The 17,206-nt window shown below is 35.8% G+C and overlaps 1 protein-coding gene across 1 annotated transcript in view; it reads right to left on the bottom strand.

The window, feature by feature from the left end:
* DIP2B (disco interacting protein 2 homolog B) overlaps window positions 1-17,206 on the bottom strand; it is a 209,823-nt gene that overhangs the window by 73,806 nt on the left and 118,811 nt on the right. Inside the window, 4 exon segments of the mRNA XM_020966118.2 lie at window positions 747-944; window positions 3,243-3,362; window positions 4,335-4,487; window positions 5,765-5,977. Of these exon segments, the coding sequence (XP_020821777.1) occupies window positions 747-944; window positions 3,243-3,362; window positions 4,335-4,487; window positions 5,765-5,977 (684 nt within the window).

Here is a 17,206-nt window from a genome sequence, read left to right as displayed (position 1 = left end):
ATTATATCCTTTTACTTTACTAAAGCTATCAACTGCTTTAATTAGTTTCTTTCATGATTTTCTGTTCAGAGTTTTCTAAGTAAACTATTATGTCATCAAATAGAGATACTTTTGTTTCTTCTTTACCAATGTTTACACCATTAAGTCCTTAATTTAATCTTACAGATATCACTAGACTTTTAAAACAATATCAAATAACAGTGGGGAAAGAAAGCATTCTTGTTTTGTTCTCGAATTTATTGGGAAAGAAAGCTTCTAGTTTTTTTCTACTGCAAATAATGTTAGTTTGGGGTTTTGCTACTTGCAGCAAAAATGAATGAACAAAAGACAATATTCCAATAAATTAAATATATGTATATTTTACTAGAATATTATTAGCGTTGCATTTCTATCTTCAAAAATTCTTCTCACGCTGAGGACATGAACCGTTAGGAAGTCTCTTTCCTCCCCTGCTACAAAACCTCTCTACAGTTTTAAAATATTGGCAGGCCTTCAACCATTACTATGGAAAATGTAAATACTTGACACTATACTTAGTACTGAAGAACCAACCTAATTTAAAAGGGCTGCTAAAATACTGAGGTTAGTAATTATTGAATATCATGCTAAAAATGTAGTTATTTTTATCTGCAAACCTCCTACCATACACAATTATGGAAGTACTGTCTTTTTTGCTACAAGCTCATGTATCTTATTATATCCCAGAAGTAGGAGGACAAACAGGAACTGAAGTCTCTTAAGCTCACCATATGTTAGAGTATAAACTGGCTTCCCTGTAACATCAAGTGCAGTCAGGCAAGGGCATTTGGCTTGAGTAGTCCCCCACCGCTGCAGTGCTGATTCTAAAGCAGGGGGCCAGTTACAGATGACTCCTAATGGCTCTCCCTTCACAGGAGTCATCTGACGACCTTCTGGTTTGGGCTGGTTTGGGTCCGGCTGAGGTACTGCATACATAGAACGAAAAAATATTAAATTAAAAGGAGACGTGAAAGAACCACAATACTCATGAACTTTAGGCTCCTATTCGCAGCTGAATTTTTCCTTTCTTAGGAAATCTTGGAATTAGAAGGGACCTCAGAGAATAGCTAATTTAACTAGTACTTGAACTGGCATTTGTAACAGCAATATTTATGAACAAGTGGTTATCTAGCTGTTATTTGAAGGCTTCCAAGTGAAATTAACCTACTACTTCTAGAGATAAACCTACTGTTTGCACTAACTTGGTTTTAAATTCACTTTAGAGTTCAAAGTAGATCTAATTTATTTGTTTATTCCTCTGTGAAGACTTGTTCAATCTGCTTTAGATAACGCTTTTCATGAAGTAAAGAAATTATTATAAACAGCTATATATTATATATCAGCAAGCATATATCAGACTCCTACTATGTGCCAGGAAGCCTACTAGTTGTTTAGGAGACAGAAACACAACAATAAAATAAACAACCCCTGTTCTCAAGGAGCTAATACTTTACTGAGGGACAGGTTAAGCATACACAGACTAAATAATAAATTCAGGAAAGTTCAGTGAGGAAGGGCATTAGCAGTTGGGGGGGTGTTTAGGGGGAGATATGAGGAAATAGTTTAGGTAGAAAGTGGGACTTGAGCTGAGCCTCAAAGCCAGGGATTCTAGAAGGTGGAGGTGAGAAGGGAGTGCATTTAAAGCATGGAGGATGAAATAGTTGCTCTGGAAAACCTTGGCCAAAACCTTTTCAATAATAAAGAGCAGTGAGACACCATGGTGAACAAACAAGAGATCAAGGGTTCAAAGGAAGTAAAATGGTTAATTTTGATTACATACAATTTAAAAAGTTTTACAGAAACAAAACCAATAAAGCTAAAATTAGAAGAAAAGCAGGAAACTGGGGAACAAATCTTTGCAACAAGTTTCTCTGATAAAGGTCTCATTTTAAAGATATATAAGGAACTGAGACAAATTTACAAGAAAAAGACTATTCCCCTATATTACGTACATTACTTTTATGATCACAAATCAATTCATAAATGGTCAAAGGATATCAATATACAATTTTCAGAGAAAGAAATTCAACCTATCAAAAGCCATTTGAAAAAAGTGCTCTAAATTACTATTAAAGAAATAAATACAAGTTAAATGAGGTACTACCTCCCACCCATCAGACTGGCTAAGGTGACAAGAAAGGAAGATGACAAAGGCTATGAGAAAACAAGCACACTAATGTCTTATTAATAAACTATTTTAACCATCTGGGAAAGCAATTTGAAACTTCTGAACCTTTGAAAATTAAACTGTGTATGCGCTTTGACCAAGCAATTCTACTACAAGGTCAATCCCCAGAGATCAAAGAAAGTGAAAAAGCCCCCATAGGTACAAAAATATTTATAGCAGTTCTTTTTGTGGTAGAAAAGAACTGGAAACTGAAAGGATGCCCATCAAGTGAGGAATGGCTAAACAAGTGATGGTGTACAAATCTGACAGAATACTATTGCACTAATAAATGATGAAGGGGACAGTTTCAGAAAATCCAGGTAAGACAGAAAAACATGAATATAGTAGGCTTTCAATAAAAATCTGTTGACGACGATATAAAATAAATTATTAATGATCACTGCTACTTTTTCTGAAGTCCTGAACAGCCCACCCCAAAGTGGGACTTTTCCTCCTCTGAACCACAATAGCACTTATTTGGCTGTTACTATTAATTGCTTATTTTATTAATTACTTTTTCAATTAACTATATCTCATTTCCATCTAAATCTAAGCTCTCTGAGGTCAGAAATTGTATTTCTCTGTCCCCCTGAGCACCTAACAATGTAGCTGGCACACAGCAGATAACTCAGTATTTGAAGACTGATTAACAAAGGAAGATGCTGCAGCATTATTTAAAGTCAAATTTCATATCCTCCCCCAAATTTGATGCCATGTGTAAAAATTGCTTAGCTGTCTACTGTGTGTTAATTCAGTGTTCTAGAGTTAGTTCCTTTTAAAAATTCAAGATACATCTCCTGTCTCTGAGTCCTTGCACTGGCCATTCCCTAGAGAATGACTGGAATGCATCCCCTCCTCATCTCTACCTTCTAGAATCTCTTATTTCAAGATTCAGTTCAAGTAACACCTTCTACATGAAATCTTTCCTGATCTCCCCCACTTCCCCAGCTTCCACCAACTGCCTAATGCCCAACTGAGATCATCATCTTGAAACAGATCTGATACTCTTTGTTTACAAAGAAAGTTCATACTTTGTGTTTGGTAAACATGTTACTACCTTCTACAATTTCTTCAGAATCATCTACAAAATATTCCTTTAAGGGAGGTCTTTTGGGTCGTTTCAGAGTATTCAGAAGTTGCTGAATTTTTGTAGAGACTCTGCTGTTGACAGGGACACCTACAAGAAAGAAAATTATTATGGTTACATTGTGAAATTCAGTGAATATATAATGATTTTAAATTTATTTCTCATCATAGGCATTTCTATTTTTCATGACATGAATTTCTCCCAAAATCTTAATTGATTTCAATAGCATCAATTAGCTATAAATATGTACACACTGCTTTTTATGACCATAATAAACACTAATATTAGTATGTCACTCCAATATTTCATTTCTTCCTTCTTTTATCTTAGGGCTTCTTAACTTGAGGTCTGCATATGCCTAAGGGCTCCCCAGACAGACTTCAAGGGGTATGTGAACTTGGATGGGAAAAAAAAATTACATCTTTATTTTTACTAACCTCTAACTAAAATTTAAAAATTCATTGATAAATACAGGCAATAAACCACAGTACTATTAATGATATCTATGACTTTGTCACCAGAAGAAATTGTGATATTTTCATATCACAATACAGTTGGTGATCTCTAAATAACGTTTATAATCACAACTAGAAATCACTTTGAAATTACTACAGTTATTAGACCTGCCACTAGGTAGCACCTTACTTAAGTTTCCCTAAAAATATGTAGAATGTATTGCAATTAACTGGTTTCCTTTAAAATCCTATGTATTTTATTTTGTACACTTATAAACATTATTCTGAGAATGGGCCCATAGGCATTATCAGAATGCAAAAGGGGTCTGTGACCAAAAAAACAAAACAAACAAAAATTGGTTTAATAATCTGTTATTGTTCCTCACAGTCACTTTTTATTCAAAGTATCTCATGGGAAATGTTAAGTGATTATAAATAGATATCCACGTAGTTACAAGAAAGTGCAGTACAAGAATATTTGTTGCTACCAACTTGGACAGAAAATTGCAATTACTTTCATTCTAAGTGAGGCACTGATATAAACTGAAATAAGCTAGTTCAACTTTTCTCTTTTCTGGTTAAGGATGTCCACCAAAAGCAGCTATACCATCGGCTGTATCCATAAGGCTGGAACGGTTAGACCCTTTGTGCATGCCTTTAACTATCCCCGAGGGGGGTAGGTCAATATTTGCTGGGCGAAACGAGGAGGAAGATGAAGAGGAGGTAGTTGTGGTGACATCAGGGGGGGCAGAGAAATTCTCTACAGAAGGGAGAAAAAAACATATAACATAAAATACTGTCAGTAAAAAACAGACCTAAATATTGTCATATCCAACTACTAGTTCGACTTTTTATAGAAAAGAAAACTACACAAATAAGATTTGACACTGTTATGCAACTGTTTAATTGAAATTCATTAGCAGGTAATCAAATTTTATGCAAATAATGATTCTGAAAAAATCTGACCCAGCTACCACACTTTTGCTGTATATTCCCCAATCAGGAAGTAGGAGACAGTAAGAGTGTAGAAGAATACACAGACCTGCAGCTATACTATGAAACTTATACTACTCATTCATATGGGTCAGGAGAAAGAGGAGAGTGGAAAAGGAGATGCAAGAAATGAAAGATTCCAGTAGTTCTAAGACTGGGTATTTGGAGACTCTGCATCTTGGTTAATCATGACCGTTACAGAATTCTTTAAAAATTATGGTGCTGAATGGAAAAGTTTTACAAATTTTTACATTCAGAAATTAGATTCACAAACATATACAGAATAACAGAAAAGGCACCAATGTGACAAGAAAAACAAAATACAATCAACAGTGGGAGGAGGGGAAGGAGAAGTAATCATAGCCTAATGCTAATATGGATCATATATTGAGCCAAAATGAATTTTATATATATGGATATCATTTTTTCTTAAACACACACACACACACACACACACACACACACACACACAATTAAAGCAGAGCCAAACAAAAACTTATTTCGTATGATAGCAATCAGCAGTACTTAGCAACTTAACACAGAACACAAAATTCTTAGCTGAGTACTCTAATGTGTAGCAACATCATAGCAGCAAGATCAATAAAGGCCAATCTTATGAGTAGGAATAAAGGCTCTGTTGCTATACTGAAAAAGTTTTCTCATTTACTTTTCTGTACGTTAAAAAAAATTATAACAAAGGTTAACAGAATCTGGGCCATTACAAATTTTCACAGTCTTAAGTGAACCACCATACACATTAAGACTGGCATTGTCTCTCACAGCTTGAATGTTGCTATGGAAATAGCTATGGCTTCAGGTGAACAATAATATAGACCAATATCACAGATGGTAGCCATCATTACTGTACTGTGAGTACTTCTTCCCTTTCCCCATTAGTTGCTAATCTCTATCTGACTGTACATGTTAAGGTCATTTTGAAAAATCAAAGAGTCTAATGTAAACCATAAACCAATTTCTGGATACAGATAGTCAAAATTAACCAAAGAGAAAATAATTGGTTTCTTGGGGAGATGCAGCTCCTACCTATTCGAGTACTGGCAAATACATCAGCTAGTGACACAGTGGTTCCTTTGACCTCTCCATGGGACAGTGTGGAAGATGCGGATGAAGAAGTGGACGATCCCTGAATTGAGCGGTTGATCCAGGACTCAGCATTCTGTAAACTCTGCTGCAAGGCAGCAGAGAGAGCCGCTTGTCTTCTCAGAGAGCCCTCATCCTCAGAGGCAGAAGAGGTGTCTGTATGAAGTAAATCAGAAAGAAGTTCTCTATCCTGCCTAGAACACAGACCTTTCGGTCCCCTCTTTCAGTTCAAACACTGGTTCTAAATGGGCAAAACACTCTTACTGTGAGTTTATAACCCTTCTCAGAAGGCAATGTTAATAGAGATGCACAGAAAAAGATGGGAACAATTATTCCTATTAAAACTTTAAAAAAAAAATTTAAATCTTCAGTTGCCCTGATTCTAGTTTTGGGCTTAATATATAACGTCAATCCTGAACTTTCAAATGTTTTATTGCTCATGAACCTCTCTCAGTTTCTACACAGGAAAAACTTCCTATCCACCAGATTAAGCAGGTTTGAAAATTGTTGATTAGTGGATCATTCAATCTCCAATAAAAAGACATAATGAATGAACTCCATAGGAAACTGAAAATGTAAAATGCAGTTTAAATTAAACTTTGATTCAGACAGCTAGGTGTCATAGTGGATAGAGTGCTGGGCCTTGAGGCAGGAAGATCTGAGTTCAAATTTGACCTCAGATACTAGCTATGTGACCCAGGCAAGTCCTTTTATTTCTGCCGGCCTCAGTTTCCTCAATTTTAAAAGAAAGATAATAACACCTGCCTACCAGCAGGACTGTTATGAGGATCAAATGAGGTCACAGTGATTAGCAAGCAGTAGGTGCCATATAAATCCTCTCCCCTTCCCTCTTTCTCAATAGCATGGTCAATAAAATCACTGACAACAAGAACAAAAAGCACTTTAAGGGTCTAATATGCCCAAGGCATTGTGCTAGGAGATGGGGATACAAAGACAAAAACCCAAGCCAAAAAAACCCAGTTCCTGCCCAGAGAGGACTTACACTCCAGCAGTGTGGAGATATAAAATGTAAGTTCATGCAACTAATCTGTGGAAGAGGAACCAGCTAACAACAACTAGCAGGGAGTGAAATACACAAAATCAGTTAAATCTTCACAATCTGCCATTACAGAACACCCCAGATTTCTTTCCTTAAATCTGCCTTTGAGGATCCAGGAAAACTGGGGAGAAGAGAACAATAATTAAGGCATTCTCTCTAGTTTTGACAGGAAGAAAAGAAACCAATCAATAAACACTTATTAAGTGATTACACTCTGCTGGGCACTGAGGATACAAAAAGAGGCAAAAGATAGTTCTTGCCCTCAAGGAACTTACAATCTAATGGGGGAGATAAAATTTTAAAAAATACACAAAGCAAGCAAATAGGAAATAATTGAGAGAAGGAAGGCACTAGGATTAAGAGGAGTTAGCCTCTTGCAAAGACTACTTTCTTTTCTTTTTCTTTCTTTCTTCATCTTTTTTTTTTGGCAAGGCAAGCAGGGTTAGGTGACTGGCCCATGGTAACAGCTAGCATCAAGCATGAGAGGCCTTGAACTCAGGTCCTCCTGACTCCAGGGCTGGTGCTCTAGCCACTCCGCCACCTAGCTACCTCTTCAAAGGCTACCTTTCTAACCACTACTTCAGGCTTCCTCTTCAGCTGGTCAAATATATAAGCTTAGTTCTACAAATCAAAGAGGGAAGTTAAAGAATGAGCATCTTGTTTTGAATATATTGATTAGTTTAGAATAGAAAAAAGGACTAATAATTAAAAATTAGAGGAAAATAATCTATTATTTGATAAACCCAAAGACTCTAGCTTCTGGGATAAGAACCCACTCTTTGAAAAAAACTGCTGGGAAAACTGGAAAAGAGTATGGCAGAAACTAGGCATAGACCCAAATCTCACACCATATACCAAAATAAAGTCAAAATGGGTTCATGACTTAGATAGAAAGGCTGATACCATAAGTAAACTGGGAGAACAAGGAATAGTTTACCTATCAGATCTATGGAGAACAGAAGAATTCATGACCAAACAGGAGATAGAGAACATTACGGAAAGCAAAATGGATAATTTTGATTACATTTAATTAAAAAGTTTTTGTACAAACAAAGCCAATGCAACTAAGATTAGAAGGAAGGTAGAAAACTGGGAGAGAGAATTTTTACAACCAGTCTTTCTGATAAAGGCCTCATTTCTAAAATATACAGAGAATTAAGTCAAATTTATAGGAATACAAGTCATTCCCCAATTGATAAATGGTCAAAGGATATGAACAGAAAGTTCTCAGATGAAGAAATTAAAGCCATCTATAGTCATATGAAAAAATGCTCTAAATTGTTATTGATTAGAGAAATGCAAATCAAAACAACTCTGAGGTGCCATATCACACCAATCAGATTGGCCAACATGACAAAACAGGAAAATGATAAATGTTGGAGAAGATGTGGGAAAATTGGAACACTAATACACTGTTGGTGGAGTTGTGAAATGATCCAATCATTTTGGAGAACAATTTGGAACTATGCCCAAAGGGCTACAAAAATGTACATACCCTTTGATCCAGCAGTAGCACTTCTAGGGCTATATCCCAAAGAGATCAAACAAATGGGAAAAAGACCCACATGTACAAAAATATTCATAGCAGCTCTTTTTGTGGTGGCAAAGAACTGGAAATGGAGAGGATGCCCATCAACTGGGGAATGGCTGAGCAAGTTGTGGTATATGAATGTAATGGAATACTATTGTGCTATAAGAAATGATGAACAGGCTGACTTCAGAAAAACCTGGAAAGACTTATATGGTCTGATGCTGAGTGAAGTGAGAAGAACCAAGAGGACTTTGTACTCAATAACAGCTACGTTATGCGATGACTAATATTGTTAAACTGAACTCTTCTGAGCATTACCAGGATCTAAGACATCTCCAGAGGCCTCGGGATAGAAAATGCTATCCACATCCAAAGAAAGAACTATTGAAGTCGAATCGGTATCACTTATTTTTACCTTCTGTTGAGTTTTGTTTCATCTTTCTGACGGTTCCCCCTATTGGTTTTAATTTTTACTTACAACTTCACTAATGTGAAAATATGTTTCATGGGTATGTAAGCATAAAGCCTATATCAGACTGTGCGCCGTCTTGGGGAGGGTGAGGGGGAGAAAGGGGGAGAAAAATTTTCAACTCAAAAGCATATGGAAGTGATTGTTGATAAATCAAAATAAATTAATAATATTTAAAAAAAATTAGAGGAAAAGATAAGGGAAAAAGTAGTAGCAGTACACTTCCTCTTCCTTAATCTTCAAGATTCTATTTTTTTTTAGGCAATTAAGGTTAAGGGACTTGTCCAGGGTCACACAGCTAGTAAATGTCAAGCGTTTGGTCTGAGGCCTGATTTGAACTCAGGTCCTCCTGACTTCAGGGCAGGTGCTCTATCCACCTAGTTTCCCCCAATCTTCAAGATGCTAAGCAACCATTCTAAAGTCCTATTTGGAAGACATTTTATAAACAGGTATGGAAGTGTTCTGATACCCTCTTCCCCTTATCCCCAATCCACTTTTTCCCTTCTTTAGGCAATATTTTGCAAAATAATTTTAGGAAAATGTTTTAGTCAAAAGCTCCCCCTGAAAAGAAAATCTGGTCAGCATGTAATCAACACGCCAGTCTAAAATTCTTTTAATATCCTTTACAAAAGGGAAACTAAAGCAAAATTTAGGGAAGATAAAATTAGGATGGTAATCATATTAGAGTGGAAGGCTTTTAATGAATCCATATAAAAGCAGGAGTTCCTTTCCACAAAAGCCTTGACTGAATCAGGGTAATGGTAAGTCAAAAAAGGGCAGCTAGGTGGTGTATAGTGAGTAGAGCACCAGGCCTGGAGTCAGGAAGACTCACCTTCCTGAGTTCAAATCTGGCCTCAGACACTTACTAGCTGCAAGTCACTTAACCCGGTTTACCCTAGTTTCCTCATCTATAAAAATGAGCTGGAGAGGGAAATGGCAAACCATTCCAGTATATCTGTCATGAAAACCCCAAATGGGGTCATAGAGAATCAGACACAACTGAAAATGACTGAACATCATCATCAAGTCAAAGAAAAGGGGGAAAAAATTTGAATAATTAGAATAGAAGTATTTTCCAGGATAAAGAAAAAAAGAAATTATTAGAGGTAGGGGATAAAAGGGGACTGAATAATTCAGGAAAATTAATCTCTCAGGGGGCACCAAAAGCTAAGGCATTATTGTTCTATATAATGAATCTTAGACTTTGTCCCCATCAGTCAGACCTTGATTATATTTGTCTAACTCAAAAAAGGCTTAGGTGGAGAATTTTCAAAGGTAAAATGGATTTCTGTCCCTTTGGATTTTCTTTCTAAGCAGAGCTGCTTAGAATTACTTAATTAATAAAGTTGTTTCTGGCAGATTTGTGCCTAAAATATAAAATATAGATTTATTTTCTCCCACAGTTAAAAGTTTCTTCCATAGTCTTTGGCCTCAGGATATCCAATATCTGACAGGGACCACCATGACTATGGACCACCTGCTCTGAAAGACTTTCATAGCCAGCTAAACAGAGGTAAAGGATTTTTTGAGTGCTTATGAGAAGTTGTTTAAAGAGCAGAGCTGCTCAGTCTCACTGACTCCTCTTGTAGACTCACTGAATCTAACCACTGAAGAAAAAAGTCAAGTCTGCCAGACACCCCAAGAACACTTATTTATTTATTTGCCTGCCTGGCCATTTATTTATTTAAACTGAAAAAAATTTTACATGAGTTGAAAACACTAATAGTTCACAAGGCCTAAGAATATTTGGAATGTAATCAAAATGAACTATATAATGTATTTAAATTATTATAAATCTAGTGATTCTGAGAATTTTTTCTTTCTTTCTTTCTTTCTTTTTTTTGCTTTTTGGTGAGGCGATTGGAGTTAAGTGACTTGCCCAGGGTCACACAACTAGTAAGTGTTAAGTGTCTGAGGCTGGATTTGAACTCAGGTCCTCCTGATTCCAAGGCCAGAGTTCTATTCACTCTGCCACCTACCTGCCCCTGATTCTGAAGAATTTAAACCACACTGTTATTTAAATGTTTTTCATTTTATCTTTAATACCGCTAAGGTTTACTCTCTGATATGTGTGACAGGATCCAGTAAAATAATTGCTTACAGGATATGGGACATCCCAATATGTGAAGTACTGAGCAAGCCTTGGGTGAAATTTGAACTTACTCACTGTACTGTAGCAAACTTTGCAGGCAGGAGATTGGTTCTTGGAGAGTAAATATTTAATTAAAAAAACTTGTGATAAAGTTGGCATATAGACTCAGAATATCTATTTTGTGACAGATATGGTTAAGGTGATCAGAAAACCTGCAGAACAATGTTTAAGTTCCAACTGCATTTAAATTGGATCACCTCCATTCTTGATAACCTCCTTCTAATCTTAACAGCCTTCTGGTTACTTCAGGAGACTGAAGGGCAGAAGACTCAACTAGTGTTCAAACGCTAGTGTGTTGTTTTTTCTTTTATCTCATCCACTGCATAGCTTTCTGTACCTGCCATATATTCAAGACAATGACCTCAATTCTATTATGCCACTTGGTATACTATCATAGCTTTCAAATAGTTCTTTATCTTAATGTGCATTGTCTGTATTTAAGACAAAAGCACACAGCTCCCTATTTAGAATGGATCAAGCAGAGCAATATACATCTTGATGCTGAAGAGCAAGAAGAGCAGATGGAGAAAGAAATCTTGGCATTCATTATATTCTTGTGATTAGTCTGTGGTAGGCACAAAAGGGAAGGGAATGTGGAAGCATATGCTGACTCCCCCCCCCCCACCTCAACACACATCCCCTTGTTCTCTCTTAGGAGACATAGCATAAAACCATATTAGGATAATATTTTAGTCTAAAGTTCTTGCTCAGAAAATCTTGAAAGAAAACCTTGTTAGAACTTAACATTCCAGGTCGAAATACTTTTAATATCCTTTTTAAAGACCTAGCCAATTTTAAAAGGAAAGGAAAAATAAGGCAGATTCTTCTCCTAGAATTTGAGAATTACACCTAGATCAATATATTTAAATTTAGACAGGATTAGAGTAATGAACAGACTAAGAGAAGGAAGAAGTCTTTGAATAATTTCAATTAATAGAAGCACTCATTCTTGACTAGAACTGGGTTAACCTTTTTTGTGTTTTGGACCCTTTTGGCAGTTTGGTGAAATCTATGGACAACTTCTCAGAATTATGGTTTTAAATACATAAAATAAAATACAAAGGATTGCAAAGGAAACCAATTATACTGAAATACATTTTTAAAAACACTTTCAGAGACCTTTGTCAGTATTAGGGTAGTTGGAGGTAAAAAAATTAAATGTATGTATGTATATATATCTATATATATAGACAGAGATAGAGATAGAGGGCACAGGGTGAGCTGAAGATAAGGTGGTATCTGGAGAATAAAATTAAGAGGTCAGAAGATTATACTGGGAAAAGGAGAAAGGGAGAGGTAGAATGGGGTAAATTATCTCACATAAAACAGACAAGAAAAGGCTTTTACAGTGGAGTGGAAGTGAGGGAAGGTGAGAGGGAATGAGTGAATTTTATTCTCACTGGATTTGGCTTAAGCAGGGAATACCATACACACTCAATTGGGTATGGAGATCTATCTTACTCTACAGGAAAATAGGGGGGAAGGGGGGGGATGATAAAGGGGAGGGCAGATTGAGGGAGGGGGTATCAAAAGCAATCACTTCTGAGGAGGGATAAACAGGGATGGGGGGAAGGAGGTAGGGGCTTGAAATAGGAAGAAGGGAAATACAGTTAGCTTTCTACAACATGAGTACTATGGAAGTGTTTTGCATGACTACACATGTACTACCTGTATTGAGTTGCTTGCCTTCTCCTTGAGGGTGGGTGGGGAGAAAGGGAGAAAATTTGGAACCCAAAGTTTTAAAAACAAACGTTAAAAATTATTTCCACATGCAACTGGGAAATAAGATATACAGACAATGGGGGTACAGAAATCTATCCTGTTCAACAGAAAAATAGAAGGGGAAGGGAATAAGAGAAGGTGGTGGGAGTCAGGGGGGAGATAGAAGGGAGGGCAGATTAGGGGAAAGGGTATTCAGAATGCATGCCATCTTGGGGTGGGGGGAGGGACAAGATGGGGAGAAAATTTGGAACTCAAATTCTTATGGAAGTGAATGTTAAAAACTAAAAATAAATTAATACATCAAGAAAAAAAAAACCCCAGCAACACTTTCAGGCATTTAGGTTAAAAATCTCTGGAATAGGACGAAAAGGAGACTCCTTAGAGAGAATGATTAAAGAAGTAAATAGTTTTAGGAAAACTATTATCCAGTGTAGGCCTAAAGTTAAATGATTATTTTTTTGTCTGATGACTCGAAATATTTGCCTAGACTTTGTCCCTTTTGATCTTCATTCTAAAATTTGTCTTTGTTTTAGAATCCTATAAACTCAAAAAAATGAAAAAAAATTTTAAAAAAAGCTTGGGTAGAGAGATTTTTAAAGACACGATAGAATTCTGTTCTGTTGGACTTTCTCTCTAAACAGAGATGCTTAGTATTATTTAACTAATAAATTTGTCTCTGGCAGGTTTATCTCCCAAAAGTGGAGATCAGAATTTCTCTTCCATAGAAATCTTTCCATATTTGCTAAATCAATCAGTTATCCTAATATAATATTTTCATCAATTTTCATTCCCCTCCTGCACCTGCTCCTGACTTTATGGCCATCAAAATCATGCTCCTTTCTCCCTCCTTATGTCCTTTATTATAATATATCTTTAGATTCAGTGACTTCCATTGGATATGAAAGCTGTCTTTTTATTTATCTCTTTTGACTTATGTTTAAAATCAAAATATGATTTCCAAATGACTAATATCTTTTTCTTTGGTCAATTATGTGATTTTGCTTATTATTTCAATTTAACTAAATTACCTTTACAGAACTTATAGTGACTTAAAATTTCCAAATAATAGTTTCCAGAGAACAGAGTTCTCCCTTCTTAGTTTTTGATTTTAAGAAAGCCACCAATAAAAGATTAGCTACTGGCTGAGACATGTTTTAGCCATTTGGCAAGTTATAAAATAAGGACTGTGATCTTATAAACGTGGATGAATCTTCTCTTAGATCTTTCAGGTTAACAAAATAAATTACAAACACTTATTCTATAGCATGGTGAAATGGAAAGAGTATTTAAATAAGTCAGACAGTCTCAGCTTTGAAACTCAGTCAGCCAGTAAACAAACATTTAGTAAGTGCTTACTATGTGCCAGGTACTGTGCTAAGCATTGCAGATACAAAGAGTAAAAGACAGTCCAGTGTTTTAGAAAGAAGGTGGAATTTTAGCTAAGTTGAGTTTTGAAGGAAGGCTGGGAATCCAAGAGACAAAAATGAAGAGGAAGAGAATATGAGGCACATACAACAGCCTGTGAAAATTCATGGTGCATCTTGTTTGAGGAACAGCAAGGATTCCAGTGATACTGAATCATAGGGTGGTAGAAGGGAGTAGGGTTTAAGAAGACCAGAAAGGTAGGAAGGGGCTAGGTTATGAAGGGCTTTTAGTGGGTTTTTTGTTTGCATTTCAGAGAGGGGGAAAAAAAACCCAACTGTAATAGTCTCTCATGAAATTTCTTTGAACCTCTGGAAATCAGGTTTCAGAGTATTTAATTCAACTCAATAAACATTTATTAAGCATCTAGTATACATAAAGTACTGGAGAAACAAAGACAAAAACCAAGAAAATCCCAGCCCTCAAGGAATTAAACAAAGATAAATACAATATAAGAAAACACTGACAACTAAGGGGATCAGGAAATGTTTTAGTGATACCTTAACCAAGGCCTGAAGGAAGCTAAGGATTAAACATATTCCATATATTTACATAAATGATAATTCCTATGTTTTTAACTGTTATCCAAAGAAAGGTTTCAATCTTTAGCTAAGGCAGACACTGTATTGGTTTACATGTTTATGCATCTGTGATTGCAATAAAACTTTTTTATATAAGTAAAACTTCTATAGTTCAGATTTTATGATACTTTTACTCTGGTCAAGCTGTTATTGATCTTTGCACCATCTACTAGAAACAAAAAAGATTTACTAAACTATTCTAAATAAGAATGGAGGAGTGTAAAATTTACTTACAGGCAGCAATAAAATAAAAGAATTAAATTAGATGGTTTCTAAGCTCCCTCTCAGCTCTAAATCTATCATCCTAAATTATAGCAAATGCTCAAAAACTGGCTAATGTTCAATATTAACCGCACTGACTTGACCTGTTTATACACTTTTGATTTCATGATCTGGTAAATTAAACCAAAGGATAAAAAAATCTTACATAATGAATATTCAACATCTATCCCATCCTGCTTCTGGCCTTAGGTTAAGTATTATAAAACATTACCCATAAAATATATATATATATAATGGAGATTCTTTTCTTTTTTGTTGTTGTTAAGTCATTTGGTTTGCATTTCCTTCTCCAATGCATTTTATGAGGAACTGAGGCAAACAGGGTTAAGTGACTTGTCTAGCATCACACAGCTAGTATCTAAGGCCATGTAAAGATGAGTCCTCCTGATTCCAAAGCCCAGTGCTCTATCCACTATGCCACCCACCTGCCCCCTTCATCTTAAATAACTTATAGCTATTCATCAAGGAAGATATGGCAGGACGCATGGTCAACAACAATTAATTTGTCTATCTGCACACATCTGTAATAAAATGGCATTTTACAAATGCTATCATTCAAACTGTCTCCTTCAAATTCCATATTAGTGAAGTTTATGCTATATATCTAGCCATGCCAATGTGATCTGTGAAGTCAAAGTTAATGGACCCTGACTATTTAACTTGTTTGATTGGCATCCAAAATTGCACTGTGCATAAATGGCCACTTGGGATAAAGAAAATTTCCTGAACATGAGAACAAATTACCTTAAGAATATAGGAACAGCTTGTTACAAACTTTGCTTATTCTTTCACTTCCAAGTTTAAAAACTAAACTTTCCATCTGTCCATCATCACACACCAGGAAGGTAGCTATGGTTAACCTACAAAAGTGTTACTCTTAAGCAAAGGGCCTGAATGAGTCAGGAAAATGAATTTAAGTTTTCCTCACAAGAATTTGGCTAAAGGCAAATTGGCATTAAAGGGCTGGATATATTTTTGAGAAAAAGTCTTTCTTGGGGAGATGTTACTCTTTTGCACATTAGAACACTCCATCATACAGTATAGGGCAGTGCAGAAAATTGTCACAAAAAAAAAAAGCTAGATTTCAAATGAGGTTTTTGTCAATGTTAAGCCTTATGAATGAGCAATATGTTTACACAAAGAACTCTTACAAGAGAAGCTGAAACAATTGCCTCGTGATATTAGTAAATGATTTCAGCACACAAAAAAAAACACGGTGGCAGTAATTCAAGTTTTCCAAAAAAGAATCTGAACAAGACCAAAGACACAGAGAATTATATAGCTTTCTACCAAATCACATTATTTAAATGTTTCAATCAATGAGATATAAATTAACATGCACAACAAATAAACCTTGGTAACTGAGCGAGATTTTGACATTTAAATTTGACCTTCGGACAGAAGAAAGGTGACCTCATTTGTGAGTTATTTACTATGTCTTCAAAATCATGACCAGAATCAAGGTTTAAAAATGAATTTTTTGTAGTTCTTAGCATTTGTTAAACATTTACTATGTGTAAGGCACTATACATAGCATTAGCATTAAGTATACAAAGAAAGGCAAAAAAGGATCCCTGCTCTCAAGGAGCTCACAGTCTAACAGGGAAGACAACATGCAACCAGCTATGTATAAGCAAAATGTATACAGGAAAAAGTGGAGATAATTAGTGGAAAGAAGACTTAAGGGGGATCAGGAAAGGCTTCTTGTAGAAGGTGGAACTTTAGTTGGGACTTGAAAAAGTCAGGCAAGTTAGGAGATGGAGCATCTCTTGTGAGGAACAACAAGGAGGTCAATGTCACAAAGTAAATAGATACGAAAACAGTGAAAGTTGTTCCCAGCAACTATGTAGAAGATGTTTTTCTCCCTTCAAAATATATACATAACAACTCAGAGTAAGAAAAGAAATTAGGGTTAGGAAGCTAAATTCTCTCTGTATCAGAGAGTTAGTGAATGCTAGCTACCAAAAACATTGAAGCCATTAGCCTATTAAATTTGTGCCAACCTAGTCTACACTTAGCAGTGTCGCTATAATCATACACTTACTTGACTGAATGTGAATGGACTAAAAAGGAGCAGAGTCATAGAAGGCAATTTTTATTTGCTTGTATTTGCCTGCAACCTGACTTCTTTTGGACCTACAGTTTGCACTCCAACAGGTAGCAAAG

The sequence above is a fragment of the Phascolarctos cinereus genome, unplaced genomic scaffold, assembly GCF_003287225.1.
Source record: "Phascolarctos cinereus isolate Bilbo 61053 unplaced genomic scaffold, phaCin_HiC Scaffold_1;HRSCAF=81, whole genome shotgun sequence".
Taxonomy (NCBI): Eukaryota; Metazoa; Chordata; class Mammalia; order Diprotodontia; family Phascolarctidae; genus Phascolarctos; species Phascolarctos cinereus.
This window is presented reverse-complemented; position numbering and strand designations above follow the sequence as displayed.